Consider the following 17,078-nt stretch of genomic DNA (forward strand, 5'->3'; position numbering starts at 1 on the left):
CAAGGGCGTATGAGCCCCAGAGGATTGGCAACAATGCTTAGATTACGTAAAATTAGTTAATATTCAATTAAAAAAATATATATTAAAAATTTATTGAGTACATAGAATTTTACTTTTAATTTTTTTAATTTTTTTTTATATGACCGTGTGTCAAAATGAGAGTTTATGGCTCGGTAGATATAAGTTCACCCATCCAAACCAAACTAAAAAGGTTGCACTAGACGGTGTTAATAATAATTTGTGTCTGGGCAGCATCATTATTTATGTTAAAAGTATGAAATTAACTTTCCAGATACTTAATTACTATAATTGACATCTGATAATGGCACTTATGAAATAATCTTAATAAAACCTCTTATTTAGTTACTAGTAATAAATTGTTACCATCCTCATATAGGAAGTTTATATTCCATTGACCTGTGTTTATAGGCATTTAGGTGACCAGAGTTCCTAAGGCTTCCTGACTAGAAACGAGGTGAACTGCACATAGAATACCTGTACGTGTGAATATGAAATGTTTAAAAAGATATTAAAGTCGTATAAAATTGAGTTCTATCTCGTAAACATAAAGTTATTATTATTTCTTTGCTAGGTTATATTATAATCATTATAATAAATATAACGCAGGTAGTTCCGGGAATTTTCTGATTTTCGACAGGGGGATAGTATTACACGAAGTTAAATGTAACTTCAACAAAGATAAAAGGTTTATGGCGTGGCGTAAAAAGTATTTTAAACATAATGATGCTAAATGATTTTCAGTACTCCCAAGTAGAATATATACTTCTCCATTTGACTAGGAAATTAACAATGTAATCAAACAAAACCAAATTGGTCATACAAATATGTAGGTACAAATCATTATCTTAGGATGTTGTACATTATGTTAACATTATGTTTTGTAGGCAAAACAATAAGACCCGCTATGAAAACAATTATGGTGGTTGCCGCCGGAGGTTTAAAAAAAACCAACTTCTATAAACTAATAATTTATTTATTTAAATAAAAAATTAAAATGTAATTACAAAGTGGCAGCTCGATGCTGCGCACGTTTTGTTTTTTACAAGTCTAGATAATATCTTAATTCTAAAAAAAAATATTCCATTAGTAGTAGTAAGTAGTATTCCAGTAGTAGTAAGGCAGAGCAGAGCACAGCGTCTGAAATAAAAAGCTTTTAAAAACGTAACAACAATTAAAATCACTTGAGCTGATTTATTTGAACATTTTACATTGACATTGGTATTGTTTTCGTACTTTTAGTATTTCGCAACGAAATAAGTCAATAAAATTTCAATTTCCATATAGCCTTTCTTAATGTATTTTCCGAGTATAATGGACGGAAATAATAAAGTGATTGGACTAATGGGATAAATCTGGAGAATTGAATTGTGTAACCCGCGTATTCTTTTAGGAATTATTAAGGATGTTTTTTGTTCTGCTTGTTGTATATCTGATTGGTAATAATAGAAGATACCTTAAACTAATACCTAATTTGACTTGTAATACTAAAAACACGCTAAAAATTAATATTAAAAGACAAGAGTGATATAAAAATTGGGTATAATACGACAGTTTAAAACGACGGTTTAAAATATCTTTCATAGTGTTCATGTAATTTATTCTTGTGAACTTTAGGCTCGTCCACCGTAAAAAGGATCGGAAACAATATCGCCGTTCAATTTGCATTATTGCAAAAATGGCGACTGTTTTTCAACGCTACTAACCCATATGTCAAGCTGAGCGTAGGGGACACCTCACTAAGCTTAACGGTTCAATAAGCATTACTTTAATACGTTTTATTTCTATTTTACTTTGAAGTGGAGCAAACCTAGTATGGTTAATTAGGCGAAAGATCCACCCAACCAGTGAGCTGCTTAATCATGTTAGACAAATTATAACGTGTTATTGAACAAAGAAACCATGTGACAAATGTAAATAAAGCCTTTCGAAGGGGAAGTTCTATTAGATATTTAAATATTGATTAAATTTAATAGATAAAATATTTAAGTGTTAGACTGTAGAACTGGATATGATGTTTTTGGTACACCAAGGACTTTATAGTCAAAAGAAGGACGGGGCTAATACACACACTGAAAATTATTATAGATAGGCTCAGGCCTCAGATTTCTGTAGGTTTAGTGATGATTTTTTATAGAACAGCGGACAGAAGGGCAAGGGTATGACCTGATGTTAACTGACTGGTTGTTGAGGAATTCATCATTGAATATGATCAAACGAAAGGAACCCGTAGGTGTGAACAGTACTCCAAGTGGGGTTGAATTACCGCTTTAAACAGTTGGAAGAAATGTGAGTACGGAGTGTATGTCTCGCCTTGCTGAGCACACCAAGCTCCTTGGAGGCTAATAATGTCACCCTTCCATGCCCGACACATGTCATCTTCGGTCTGAGGCATACCATTCCTGACGATGTTTTGATTAACAGTACGGGACAGTTTTACGCACATGAGAATTAATTCAGGGTGTAGGGTTTGAACGCATTAGGACGACGAATAATACTTCAACTTCAACCTTTTTTTCTCTTTATTTTACAAAATAATATAGTACATTACAATATGTTACATTAGAAAATCGCTGTGGTTTGTATTAATGTAACCATAGCAGTCTTGTTTAGGAGCGCAACAAATTCATGTAACTAAACCAATAATACAAATATTTATCATATGAAACTAATCAAGACAACAACAAGGTAACAGAACACATTGCTGCAATAACTAAATTTAATTTATTGGCATATAAATAAAATAACATGTCCTTTCCCTTTAAAACGTGAGGGAAAATCACAGCACATAGAAACCTTAGCCGCAAACATAGTTATATGCTCTGGTTACCTGGGGCTTACAATGATGGCCTGTAAGCTTAGTTTTACTTGGCATATGTCCAATATCACGTTCATAGATTACTTATACTAGAAAAATCTAACCAAAGATTCTAAATAACTCTATCGACAATATGTTGTTAAATTCAACAGAGGCTATCTTAACATAACATGTTTTTCACGTGTATATGATATTGACAGTTTGAATGTAGGTTTTGATTGCTTATTTCATAATCAAATGCCAATGCCATAAACGAGCTAATAATACATAGATTATTGCACAATTAATACACGACATTTTCCAAACATTAGTATTAGTTTTTAGTTCTACAAGCATCGTGAGGTAAATAAGAAAAAAAAACGTTTATTTTTTAACATAAGATCATCATGGTATCACTTATTCCACGTCATTAAATTCGAGACTGTTGGCATCCCTACTCATCGGCTAAGAAGACAGAGGGTGTTGGCATAACTCACGGTACTCTTTAAAAAAAAAGCAAATCATCAAACAATTCTACAATATTTAAAACAAATATAGCAAATTAATTATATATTTAAGGTAAAAGTTTTATTCGGTATCTTTTTGACACAAACTTTACACAAGAACATTGTCTCATGGATATAACAATCGTATAAAGCAGCATGTGAAAACACACCTGCGCCGTTCAAAACTGAGATACGAAGGCACGTTTAACAAACCCGCAGCAGTTTCTATTTCGATTACTGAAATATTGGAAATAAAATATAACCGCTATCACATTTCCACGCGACTACCGGAAATAAAGCCTGCCGACAAATCGACGGCGGCGTTTCACGTCACGTCCCCATACAAATATATGCAAATGCTTTAATATAACCTACCTTTCAATACGTTTATAGAGATTTTACTTCATAAAAGGAATACGCATAGTATTCAATTGATGAAGATGTAGATAAGTAGCACACGTCGTATGTTCTATGGATACATTTTTAATACATAATTAAAAATATGATTTGCTTTTTAAGATTCTAATTCAATCATTATCGTTTAACCTGCACTGTGAGAACAAAAGTATAAAACCCTACGCTTAGTTACTAATATCATAATATGACCATAACAGTATCAAAAACTGACCCAGAGAAAAATATTAAAATGTAATATTTAATTTATAATGTTTTAAATTGAGATCCTACAAACTTATTTCATTAAGATGTTTATAGTATGTATAATATAGTCCAAAGTTAACCTTTACCTATTATTATCTTATATACAATACGTGAAAATAGTTTTATATCAAGAAATAGAGGAAGCAGTATGCTTCTAATAACTCTAATATTACATTATAAAGCACTCAGAGCCTAGAGGTAAGTATCACTAATTGATTGTAGTGCAAAGCCCCTTAATTCTAAGTAATACGCACAAGTTCAAAGGCTTGTTAGATGGATAACCTAAGGGGAATTAATTTCCTATATTTTTAAGACTAGTATACATTAACTGTATTAAGTATGCTTGTGTGATTCCAAGAAACATAAATTTCAGTGAATGCAAAGTAGTTATAAAACAAATATCATTAGGTTATGTTGGTAAGTTATGAATGAACAAAGTCAAATGTCTTTTTTTTACTCTAATTAATATTTAGAGCCAAATCAAGAGAGCCGAACTTTCGTCACTGCATTATTTTTATAGGAATAGATTTAACTTTATCAAAGTTTCAAGTTAAGCGTAGGGACAGGCAGGGGAACACGTGAGAAAAAATAAACAAACATATCAGAAGTAGATAAAGGGATAAGCTAGTTAAACACTCAATTTTAAATAAACATTATATTCTAATAATGTAGTTGATTATGAAAGAAGATTATTATAATACAATAAAGGATAAAGTCACAATCAGTCACCTAGTCACCCACCTTGCGCTGCGCTTGCTGCTATCGTTTCCTTGGATGAAATTTACATGCACAGCATAATATGTTTTTTTATGATTCCATTTTGTTATAGTTTTAGTAATAGTGGATAAGGTTATTTCGAGTCATTTCAGTATAATTAGTATTATTATTATTATTTTCTTATTTAGCCAAGTTCACATGTCAAGGATCGTCATGCTCCCTTAAATGTCATTGCTTGTGGCGGCGTCCATGCGTCGGATTGTCTCTCGGATACTCGTGAACGGGTGCTACTTGTGTTGACTGGTCGTACTTGAATTCGTGTATGCGGTGATATTAGTTATTTCTACTACGTATTTGCGTGTTGTTTCCACGCCAATGTAAGTGCGTGTTCCTATTTCATCATGTCTTTTGCGGATAGAGGACAAATCTATGATTTTATTTTATTTATTATTAATTACTTAAGATGTCATGTGTGTGCAATGGTTGCACCTCCTTAAAAAAATGTTTAACAGAAACTTGGCGATGAAAATGAGTGGCGGAGAGTTGATTGTCAGTTTCTCTTCCGTTCTACGCCCTTGATTTGAGAACTGACAGTAAATGTAAAATAAGAAGCATTTCATTAACATTTCTGTTTTTGACATTCATTTGTGTATATTGTTGTTGCCGCCAATTCATAAAAAAAACAAATGATAAATGCAATATATTAACCTAATGAGGTTACCAAAGAGTTCTAAAATTGACATTTAAAAAAATGTCTATCGTAAGGCTCACGACTGTCTTTAAAATTTCCCACGAAGACGCTAGCCAATCACTGAAATCGCTTGGTATGTGATACTTAATAACTTATACAACAATATCCGGTAATTTTTACAGAAAATACTAGTTTATTATAAATCAGGTAATTAAATAAATAATATTTAACAAATCAAATGTTCTCTTCTTTGTAACGTTATCCTGCATTACTGGCTGGAAGAGGTCTAACAATCGAGATGTTCTTTTGTTGATATTCCAGGTTAGAAAAAACACTCAGATTTTTATGAAATATATTACGTATTTTATGACGAACGTGAGTTATAAAAATAATTTATTTCCCTTTATATTTAAATAATTTTAAAGAAAACTCTATTTTCATAATACTAGTCTTATCAAAAACAGCAAATAATCACCTTGTTTAAATTTTCTAGAACCTATAATTATCTTAAAATATATTAATCACATAATTATCAAATAAATTACGCAATATACACTCCGTTCTCTATCCGGTATAAGAAAGGTTGTGGCCGTGATCTAGGCTCTGACCATCAACTTAAAACCTGCTTGTACTGTCATACTCTTAACCTAGTAAGAACAAGCTGGCAGAACCAATTATTTATAACTATACATTCCGGATTCGTATCGACCTCTTTGGTTTTTTACGTATGTCTTTAATCAACCTATAACCCCTTAGTAAACAGACAAAGCAATAAATAACTTAAATATGTTAGTAATTTTGTAAGGTAATAAATCACATACAAAAATAGTCATGTTCGTTGATTTGCGTACCCAATCTACCCTAGCTAATAGTTGGGTATAGCTAAAATCAAAAGTTTAATTTCCACAGACAGAAGAAGCCAGTTTGGACATCACTTCCATTCTGGAGCAAGACTGTGGGTTAGTAAACAGACACATTCAAATTTAATAAATATTAATAACATGATTCAGATAAAACACGGCTGGCAATTATATATATAATAACTTTTTAAAAAAGTTTAGTGTTTGGTCAACTTAACGACCGACCTTCACAAAACCACGACGTTTATCAATTCGTTATGTATTTTTCTTATTATATGCATACCGATTACATCAGTTTTGATTTAAGGTTTTGCATACAAATAACGTTAAATATTTTTTTTTCTAATATTTGCAACACTTAATATTATGTGAATTTATTTAGCATATTAACATGTATTTAACTTCGAAGATCAGATTAAAATATAAGAAGTTATATTATTTTGTTTTACTTTAGGCGGTACGAGCAGTAGTAGTTTGTTCGTGTGACATAATTCCTGAGGTCGTGATTCAAACCCCGGTCAATAGACTTTTAATTTTTTTGCAATATTTAGCACTCACTTAAACCGTGAAATGGCATGCGGAAACTGGCATGCCTTAGACCATCGAGAGCATGTATCAGGTACAGAAGGATGATCACCTACTTGCCATTAAGAAAAAAAATATCACCAAATATAGTTTCTTTCAGCAGCTGTAAATAAAATTAACTCTAATTAAGTAAAACGTGCTAGATTAAAATCGTACCGAGTGCTATATAGTTTTAATCAGCCAAAATAATCACGGTATGACATTGATAAAGTACTTGTTGACCGGTACATAGCCTTCACATTCATTACCTGAACAAAACAGAGTGTTTTCACGTTAAATTGGGTGTAGAGAGGCAATACGGTCTGCGTACGACGTAACAGCCGACAGTCAAGCATTTTTTCAATTAAAATCCTGCATTCGTGTCGCCGAAAACCGCATTGTATTTTGTACTCTATGGAATTTTTTAACGAGTTGTCTTTGTTTATCTTAAAATGTTAATAGTTTACAAACTGTATTAGGTTTTGACAAGTTTCCTTTTTTATTACTTTAGGGAAACAAAAACAGGGTGAAAGATACCTAATTATTACCAAATAATTTAATCTGGAAAGTGTTAAATAATCTGCTACATTAACCAAAAGACTTCATGTCACAAAAACTTTTAACAAGTTATGAAACCACGACCTTCATAGGTAATAAAATAACAAAAACCACTGATGTATATTTTCTTTTATTTAAAACACATTTTTTTCCTGCCATGGTCAATAGAGTCACGCAATAAACGGCCTATTTAAACTTATGTTTCTATAATCGTCATAAGATAAACCTTACCTACTTAGAAATTTCGTATAAATTATTGTTATAGAGTTTAGCTTTATAAGAAAGTAGTAGAAAGTAGTAGAAAGAGGTATAAAATAAAGAAATATGATAAAGGATGCGAGAATTTTGATACTTACTAAAATTCACATTATTATATCTTTGGTTTCACTTATTAAAAACTTATCGTCATAACACTAATAATAATCACAGATTTATTAACGATAATCACAATTACCTGATATCGACAGTGTCTAAAATTTTTAGTTCTTTTAATATATTGATCACTGGCTTATTAATAAATTCCTTAACCCTCGTACCGTATACGAATTCAAGGTGTGTAAATTGATTACTCATATTTATAACGTTAAATCTTTCGATATGTTTCAATTTATTTTTCAGTAAATTCGTATCTTTTTCATCACTAAACCAATCTATTTCACTAACAAATATTGAGCTAGGAACTGTAATTGACGAAACATTAAATTCTGGTGGGATTAAAGATGAATAAATTTGTCTATTTTTATTCTCACCATAATCGAACCTTTGAAATCTTTTGCTGCCATAAAGTTGAAGGAAATGAAAGAAAGTTTTGGCAGAAACTCCAGCTGGTATATGACTAGTAATGACAGGTAATCGTTCCGGTGATAAATCTAATAAATTCCTCACGCCAAAATTCAAATACAATTCAATGTGACATAAGAAACTATAGGACGCCGTAGTATTGCACACTTTAGCGTGATAAAAATTCAATCTTTTATTAAAAGGAAACACTTCATAAACGTCACTTTTTTTAGAAAACTGCATAAGCTCACTCAAAATTTCGTTAAAAAATGCTATAAATGGATACTTCGTATGCGTCAACCAAGCAACAGGGGCAAGTAGAATAGCATGATTAATTTTTTCATTATATTCTGGTTTTACGCTACACATAATGAAGAAAGCCGTTGTTCCTTGAGAATAACCAATATAAGTCAATGTCTTCATATAAGTTCTTTCCAAAATATAATCTATTGTAGCTGGCATGTCTTGAGTGCCCATTTCTTCAAAACTGAAGTCCCAAAACTCCTGAGGCGGTACTGCGTTAACGTGCTTCTTGGAATATCTATTTCCTCTTGCATTGTAAATCCAGACATCAAATCCAGCATCCGCTAGCATAAATGACAAAGAGCTGGTTGGCCCCAGCACCAACCAGGAATCTGAACTATCACCAATACCATGAGCCAATAAAACCGGGGGTCCATTTCGCGGTATTCGAAAAGTATTTAGGAGATAACCATCCTCCGTCAGCACGACGTGACGCTCAACTGGATAATGATATCTCTCAATTAATTGTATGGAATCAAGATAAATATCCGACTTAGGATGGCGTGTCTCGTCGTCGAAATTAAATTTTACTAGAAAACAATTTATATCCATAAATAGCAGCAAAAATATCACCATATCAATCACGTGAACAAATCTCATTTCGCGAGTTGTTAAATAACGACTTAACAGTTTGGAGTAGTTTAAGCTATTGACACGTTGCGGCCAAAACCAATGTCAAGTTATTATAATCTTGACCATGCAAGGTGAAAAAAACTAGTTTTAAAAAAATGTGAACTTATTAGCCTCGGAAATGCGCGATATAAAGTTTTTTATCGCCGCTGTAATTATTAAAATTAAAAAAATGGTCAACTAAATGGTTAGTAATTCGTACAGTTATAATCTTGCATTTGCATGCGTCAACAAATTTTATTTTTAGTCTCTCGTTTTCCCCTTATTCCTAAACGTTAATACTATAATCCCTTAATAGTAATTGAGTACTTATATAGAGTTTAACACAAAAAAATACAATGTATATTATTTATCTATTTACATTTGCGAATAATGTCCACTTAAAATCATTTATTAAATTTCAAGGTTTAAGCGGCACGAACCACAGTATTTTACAATAGGCTAAGACTTAAATATATTCTAGCAAATTCATATTTACCGCTTCGAAATAGAAAATTAAATGAATTCGTTTCCCTTAAATTAATATTCACACGCTATGTTTACTATTGACGCGCCACTGAGTTATTATATTGACAGGAGAAACAACCGCGCAAACCAAATATTCCACGTTGTTTGTAAACATTTCAGTTCAAGTGGTATGAGCTACCTCTGACAATAAACGGAGAGCAATCTCATTATTGTCAACCATTGTTACCTGTCACAAATGCCCATTATTAACCCGATGATACTTATAGCTAAAGAAAATTACATAAATATCGACCCACGCTGGATAAACCATCATTGTGCCGGTCACCCTACATCATTTCACCGACAATTAGCATAGTTTGGATTTCTATAGAGCCTTGAACTATGTAAGTGATATTTTTCTTTAATTATAAAGTTTCATATACTTTTCTCTTCATATAGTGTTATGCGCGAATTTTTATTTTTAATTTTAAAATTACCTACAGATTACTTTCCGACAGTTGTGGGTGACCTTCGTGGTAAACAAATAATAATTGGGCAAATTGTATTATGTAATTGTGCAGCTGTTTAACTATTTGTAAAAACTTACTTAAGATTTTTTTTTTAACTTTACTTTAAAAATTATAAATATACTATATTAGTGAATATTTAATAAATATTTTAATTAGAAGATACAATACGTGGCGTACAATTTGATGACCCCTATTTCCGCATAACAGATGGCCTCGCATTATTATCTTTGTAAATAAGTAATTCCGTATTTCACGGTTTATGTAATCTGAATAGTAATATAAGAAGTAATAATTTACAATACATTTTTTTCCATATATGTATTTATATTTTTCAAAGAATATTGTGGAAGAATTTAAAAACAAAATATGCGTTAAATGTTATTAAACATGAACTTGAAATAATGTAATCATTAGACAATAGACCCTTATTATTTCAAGTAAATTAGCTAAACCGTATTTTAAAGGTATACACAATGTACATAATATTTACCAGATAATAATGTAATTTCAAATAATTTAGAAATACGTTATATATAAGAATAATAATTTATTATTATAGGCTTTTGACGCCTTCCGATTTTTTTACGAAGCAATGTTGTTTGTTTAAGAGGTTCATCCTGTCTTTACCTCATGTAAAACTGTTGAGTGTCTTCTACCACGGACGTCAATTCACTTAGGAGGAGTCGATCACGCCCGCTTGCTACTAAAAGCTACTAAAAGCCTTCCATAAAAGCAATAATTAAATTGCCGTAACTCAATTTAGTAAGGCGATGCTGCGGAAGGTGCTTCTATATCGGTATATGTATTTATAATATTAATTCCAGGAGTGATATTTAGAATGGTACCATATTATGTAGCATTTTTGTATTATACTAATAATAATAATATTAATCAAATGTGAAATTGGAAGTAATATTTTGTTAAATTTTTTAAACATCCTCTTCCTTTAAAGTCTACAGTGGCTCAGGCACTCGATTTGTATAATAAAAGCCATCCGAAAATTTAACATATTTTAGATTATTGCGAATATCCGATGGATAAAATAGAATCAATTACATGAAGCAGTCAATGATTTCTCATAGATAACTGAGGTACAAGTTTTCAAATATTATAAGTCTAAAAAAGAATTTATTACGGCAAACAAAAAGCTGAAAATCTATTAGTTCTACTGGTTATTGTCATTTACAATTTTTATTATTAAATTATTTTCAAAATAGCTTCCCGTTTTAAAAATAATTGATTTTGTCTAATATATTTCCAATTCGCACCTATATTAAAGAATGTAACAGATTCTTTTAATTTAGATTTAGTCAAATTTAAAAGTGACAGTGATTATTGATATTGAACTATCAAGAGTTGTCGCAAATAATCACTAATGGTCATACTTCAAACCGTCTTAGAGCATGCCTTTAAATCTGTGGTGCTATGTAGGTTAAACTTCATTGTGTATATTGTATAACCTATATATATCTGTTATCTGTGTTGTGTTACTGACACTGTTAAAAACAAACTTAACAGTCAACACATACGTAAATGTTATGTTATAACCATTAAGAGTACATAATTTAAAATTTAAACTTTAAATATGCAATGAATAGAAAACTAAGATTAAATATATGTTTTAATAGTGTATAGTGTATGTATGATAATGTAATAGTTCAAATTAAAAGAGAGAGTCTTTTCCAAGTTAGGAAAACGAATTCAATGAATTTCTAATTAAATGTTATTATTTCATCATTATCTAAACTAAAATTATTAATGTAATGCAATGTGTGTTTTTAGGTATCAAGAATCATGATTTCGCTCAGCAAAGTCTTGAATTATGACCAAATGGTAGATATTTCTAAGGAATTTTGTAGATTAAGAGGTAATCAATAAATTATACATCCAAATATTTCTATTATATAAGATAATTATCCTAAATTTTAAAAAGTTTCCACACTTATATATATCTATATTATCTGCTAATTATATTTTTCAGAAAGATGCTATTTAGAAAATGCTGGGGCTGCATTATATCCAGCTTCACTTCTTCAGAAAATTAATGAAGATTTTACTAATAATGTATATATGAATCCACATTCAGATAAATATACTAAAGACTGTATTGAACAAATAAGGTGTTTAATACTAAAACACTTTAATACTGATCCATCAAATTATACTGTGATATTTACATCAGGTACAACACAGTCACTAAAACTAGTTATAGAGTCATTTCAATTCTCAAGTGAGGAAGTCGAATTGAATCAAGGTTCCTTTGTGTACTTAAGAGATAACCATACATCTGTTATTGGTTTGAGAGAAATAGCTAAAGAAAAAAATGTTAATGTTATACACATTTCTCAAGAGGAGTTTTTAAAATCCATTAAGAATTCTGTAACATCTTTGAATGCATCAAGTGATAGAAAAGGCAATTCGCTTCTTGCATATCCAGCTCAAAATAATTTTAATGGTTATAAATATCCTTTAGATTGCATAGATAAAATTAAAAATGGATGTCTTAACAGTTACTTAAAAAAACAATTATGTGGAACTAGCAGTAATTGGTATATTTTAATTGACGCAGCTTCATATGTTTCTACCAATAAACTTAATCTATCAGAGACACAACCAGATTTTGTATGTCTATCATTCTATAAGATTTTTGGATATCCAACTGGACTCGGAGCCCTTTTAGTTAAAAATAAAAGTATACCAGTTTTAAGTGAGAAGAAATACTTTGGTGGTGGTACAGTGGACATTGTTTTAAGTAGTGAAGACTTCCACGTAAAGAGAGAAACAATATGTGAAAGGTAGGTATTGTAATATGATGGCAGTGTTGAATCTTTCTTGAAGTTGTAAAACATTGTTATATGGTATTAACCATAACATCTTAAAGGAATTACAAGCCTATGAATACTAATATAAGCCTAATTAACCACATTTATTACTTTTTCAGGTATGAAGATGGAACAGTATCCTTCTTATCCATTCTTGCATTAAAGCACTGCTTTGACACATTATATTCCTTAATACCAAAAATTGTAAATAATGATGTTATGGAGACTATTTCCCATCACACATTTTATTTAGCTCAAGACTTTTATAATCAACTGAAGAAATTAACACATGAAAATGGAAATAAAGCTGGGCATTTGTATATGGATTCAGATTTTACAGATATTACTAAGCAAGGATCCATTGTTACATTCAATTTAAAGAGAAAGAATGGATTATTTGTTGGTTATGCCGAGGTTTGTTAATAAAAATACTATACACTTTCTTGCACAAACATATTTATACTTATTGTTATTTTCAACCCACGAATGCCATAGCCAAATACTTTTTTAGTTGTGTTTGAAGGATTAGTAGTACACTTCCTTTAAACGCTACTTATTACTATCCTTCTTTTGCCTAGTGAATAAATACATAATATATATTACTTTAATTGGGTATAGCAATCTGTAAATAAATAATATTGTATTTAAATCAAATATGACATTTTCTATGTAGGTACCATAAAAAAATATTAATTATACAGAAAATAGACCTAAAGATTATTAAATTCATAATATGCCCTAGTAAATAATTTATAAATATTGATATTAAAAGTATTAGTAGTACATACACACAAATGAAAATAAGAAATTCATTTATTTTAAATATAAAACTAATTTTCTATTATTCATTTCTTCAAATATCTTGCTAGAAAATTTAAAATCACTATCAATTTTAATATATTCTTACAATATCATGACTAAACATTTTGTTTGTAGTTTCAGCACATGGCCGATTTATTTAACATCAGCGTGAGAACAGGATGCTTTTGCAATTCAGGCACTTGCCAAAGGCATTTAAACGTCAGTAATAAAAATATGAAGGCTATGTATAACGCTGGTCATAAATGTGGAGATGATATTGATTTACTTAAAGGAAAGCCAACTGGAGCTATCAGAGTCTCATTTGGATATTATAACACATTTAGAGATGTTGATAAATTGATTTATATGATATGTAAATGCTTTGTTAAGATTCAAATTGAAAAGCCTATAAGAACTTTGAATATTTATAAAAACGGTCTAACATCGATGAAGGAAAGGCAGCTTGAAAATACTTGTAAATTGAATGAAGAATCTTATTCCAACAGTAATTCCATAACTTATACAGGCGTATCAGATATTACTTTAATGGAAATTGCGATATTTCCAATAAAATCATGTGGTGCATTTAAAATTAATAGACACTGGAAAATCGGACCAAAGGGATTTCAATTTGATAGAGAATGGATGGTTGTTAAGGATAATGGTGTTTGCCTAACACAGAAGCAATGCGCACAAATGTGTACAATTTGCCCCGAAATCAACTTGGAAAGGCAATGTATGATGTTACATTGTCAAGGTAGGTTAAATTAAGGTCAAAGCACCCAGAATCGGAAAGGGAAAATCACCGTATCACCTCGAACCTTTTAGTATTGTTTCTATGAAACTCCCTGCTGCAAAGCATACTAATCGGAATGGTTACGTAATCGCCTCGCCTCGGAACAGGCTCCAAACCTCGATGCGGTGCGTCAACTAGCAGTTCACGCGCTTACGTATACGTACGACGTACACGTCGCTTCGTCCGCCCTTGCCCCTGTCCCGTCCGGCGGCATTCCTGCCAAAACCGAACCGTCAGCGAGTTGCCTAGGCATAGCCTTGTTGACGTACAAGTGCTGCTAATACGCTTTAGTTACGTGCATACGTTAGGTTGACGCCCAGTTGACGGTGAGGCGAACGGCGATACGGTTTCAGAGTTTATATGTGTGCTTTGACTTTTTGAAGGAGTGTTAAGAAAACTCTCTTTTCTTATTATAGGTTCTAGGCCAAAGCATTTTTAATCTATAAAAAACGGTCTAAATATTATTTTTAACAAATTATCTAGTGACTTCGGCTACGTTTTATCTTAACTAAGTTCAGAAATTTGATTGTGACTGAAATATTTATGTTTTGTCAATATATACTTTTGACAAGAGTAGACAAGAGTCTAGTGCATCGTGTTCCAACCATTTTGATGTACTTGCGAGTTGCGACCCCGTCATGTAAAATAATAATTTAGTTTTATAACACTACACTATTATTCATTCCTTTAAAAACACTAATCTTTTGTATAGTAGAATAGTTTATATATGTAGTTGTATTTATTTTTTAACAAATTGCGACACCCCTTTTAAAACAGGACCCCCCACTTTTTCTTTTTCACTTTTCGACAGATATAATAAAATATAATTTAATATAATAATTCTACTTAATAAGTCTTATCTAGTAGTTTGTTGCTTAAAATGTCACCCACTTGGAGTTCTTATTGTAGTTTAGCACTTTCCAAAATTTGTAAACTGATATACACATTAGAAAAACTATATCTTATACTAGCTATGCCTTATTCGCCACTTTATATTACCTGTACTATTTAATTTCAGGAATGCCTTCAATATCAATACCATTAGAGCAAATCTCAAATAATGAGTACAAAGAATCCTCACTTTGTCATAGTAAAGTTTGCACTGACATTATAAAGGGCACCGATTGCGGCGACGCTGTAGCAGATTGGATTTCAAATGCGCTAGGAATTTCATTTCTGAGGTTAATAAAACAGTCGAGTAACGACACTCGATCACAAAAGAAAAAAAATGATGGGAGCAATAAACTATTGTCATTGAGTAACCAAGCTCAATTTCTACTAGTAAATAAAGCTACAGTAAAATGGTTGAGAAATAAAATAGATGATCCATTGTTCACGGACGATATAGATTCGTTAACTGATCGCTTCAGAGGTAACTTGGTAATAGATATGGCACAAGAGCTAGCAGAAAAGGAGTGGCAGAAAGTTATTATAGGAGATCACTTGTTTAACGTAAGTCAAGTTGTATAACGTCAAAGTTCAAACAAGTCGTCAGTATTTTTATTTATAAGGGCAGTGACAAGAAAATAGCACTTGATTCGTAGCATTATTATCTCCCAATGTGTACCATATAATTACCATTATGTTAACAACGTTTTTCATTATCTATGAATTGTTTTAAACTGCAACAACCATTCTAAAATCTATTTTACGTCCAACTACTCTTTTCCGTAAAATTATTATTATAATTTCAGATTGATGGCCAGTGTCCACGCTGCCAGATGGTTTGCATTGATCAAAAAACAGGACAGAAGACGGTTGAGCCCCTCAGAACAATATCTGAACAATTTGCTGGAAAACTTCGCTTCGGAATTTATTTGAGCTATGCCGGTACAGTTGACGGTTCTAAATCTTCGATTTTGAAACGATCTGCACAAGTAGTACCAATATACAATGATGTTAGTGACAATTCTAGTAGGTAGGGTTAGAAATATTGTCAAGCTTTTTAGCTAAAATTTTTGTAACACCCTTTTACTCTTAGCAACTATTAACATTTTCTCTTTTAGGATGGAGGCTATGAGAGTTCAGTTTTCCCAAATATAAAAAAATAATTAGAAGTGATAAGTAAATGTAAAAATTAAGTATATAGATTATTATGTAACAGGGTTTGTACTGCCTTCCATTATACATTATTAATATGAAAAAAGTTACCTCTATTTAGTATAATAATACTATTTCAGCTAAACATATTTAAGTGTGTAAGAGTGATTTTACATTATAAGAAAAGGTTAGAGATGTACTATATTTGTTGTTTAACATACAGTTGTTCTCTAATTTATATTTTGATAGCAATGAATTTAATAGGTACTATTTTTATAGTTTGTATTTGCACTATTAGTTATAGATGTTGGTTGTTGATTCTTTTGTCTTGCCATTATTATCTCTATTAATATAAAAAACTGTGATTTAACTATTTACATAATATATACACTTTATATAAATTAATTGGAATGTGATGTAGATGAATATAGAATTCTAGGAAAGTGGGTCTGAAGTAAATAATACTGAAGAACTAGAAAGTAAATTGCTTCACTATAAAGCATATTCTTTCAGGTGAAATATATAAGCTACTTGTTACTTTTCTTTTGTTGTGTTGAT

At 31.0% G+C, this 17,078-nt stretch overlaps 2 protein-coding genes across 3 annotated transcripts; one reads left to right on the plus strand and one right to left on the minus strand.

Annotated features, from left to right (window-relative positions):
* Nucleotides 1-7,664: 7,664 nt before the first annotated feature.
* LOC110996484 (lipase 1) lies at nt 7,665-9,085 on the minus strand. Its single transcript, XM_022264160.2, has one exon. The coding sequence runs from the start codon at nt 9,052-9,054 to the stop codon at nt 7,822-7,824; it is 1,233 nt and encodes a 410-aa protein (XP_022119852.2). The 5' UTR covers nt 9,055-9,085; the 3' UTR covers nt 7,665-7,821.
* A 2,569-nt stretch (nt 9,086-11,654) lies between these two features.
* LOC110996467 (molybdenum cofactor sulfurase) lies at nt 11,655-16,963 on the plus strand. Of its 2 annotated transcripts, none has more exons than XM_045633730.1 (7): nt 11,655-11,697; nt 11,844-11,928; nt 12,043-12,856; nt 13,003-13,297; nt 13,820-14,441; nt 15,499-15,932; nt 16,175-16,963. In XM_045633730.1, the coding sequence occupies exons 2-7, from the start codon at nt 11,856-11,858 to the stop codon at nt 16,400-16,402; spliced, it is 2,466 nt and encodes an 821-aa protein (XP_045489686.1). In that variant the 5' UTR covers nt 11,655-11,697; nt 11,844-11,855; the 3' UTR covers nt 16,403-16,963. The 2 variants fall into 2 exon arrangements, with proteins under 2 accessions (XP_045489686.1, XP_045489680.1); XM_045633724.1 differs by lacking the exon at nt 11,655-11,697 and adding an exon at nt 11,765-11,783.
* The last annotated feature ends 115 nt before the right edge of the window (nt 16,964-17,078 follow it).

This window comes from Pieris rapae, chromosome 2, assembly GCF_905147795.1.
Source record: "Pieris rapae chromosome 2, ilPieRapa1.1, whole genome shotgun sequence".
Taxonomy (NCBI): Eukaryota; Metazoa; Arthropoda; class Insecta; order Lepidoptera; family Pieridae; genus Pieris; species Pieris rapae.

Bases quoted from the DNA above. Each gene is read 5' to 3' on its own strand.
- LOC110996467 (XM_045633730.1), top strand. From the start codon at position 11,856: ATGATTTCGCTCAGCAAAGTCTTGAATTATGACCAAATGGTAGATATT. The intron at 13,298-13,819 runs GTTTGTTAATAA...TTTTGTTTGTAG, and splicing joins TATTTGTTGGTTATGCCGAG to TTTCAGCACATGGCCGATTT. The intron at 15,933-16,174 runs GTAAGTCAAGTT...TTATAATTTCAG, and splicing joins TAGGAGATCACTTGTTTAAC to ATTGATGGCCAGTGTCCACG.
- LOC110996484 (XM_022264160.2), bottom strand. From the start codon at position 9,054: ATGAGATTTGTTCACGTGATTGATATGGTGATATTTTTGCTGCTATTT.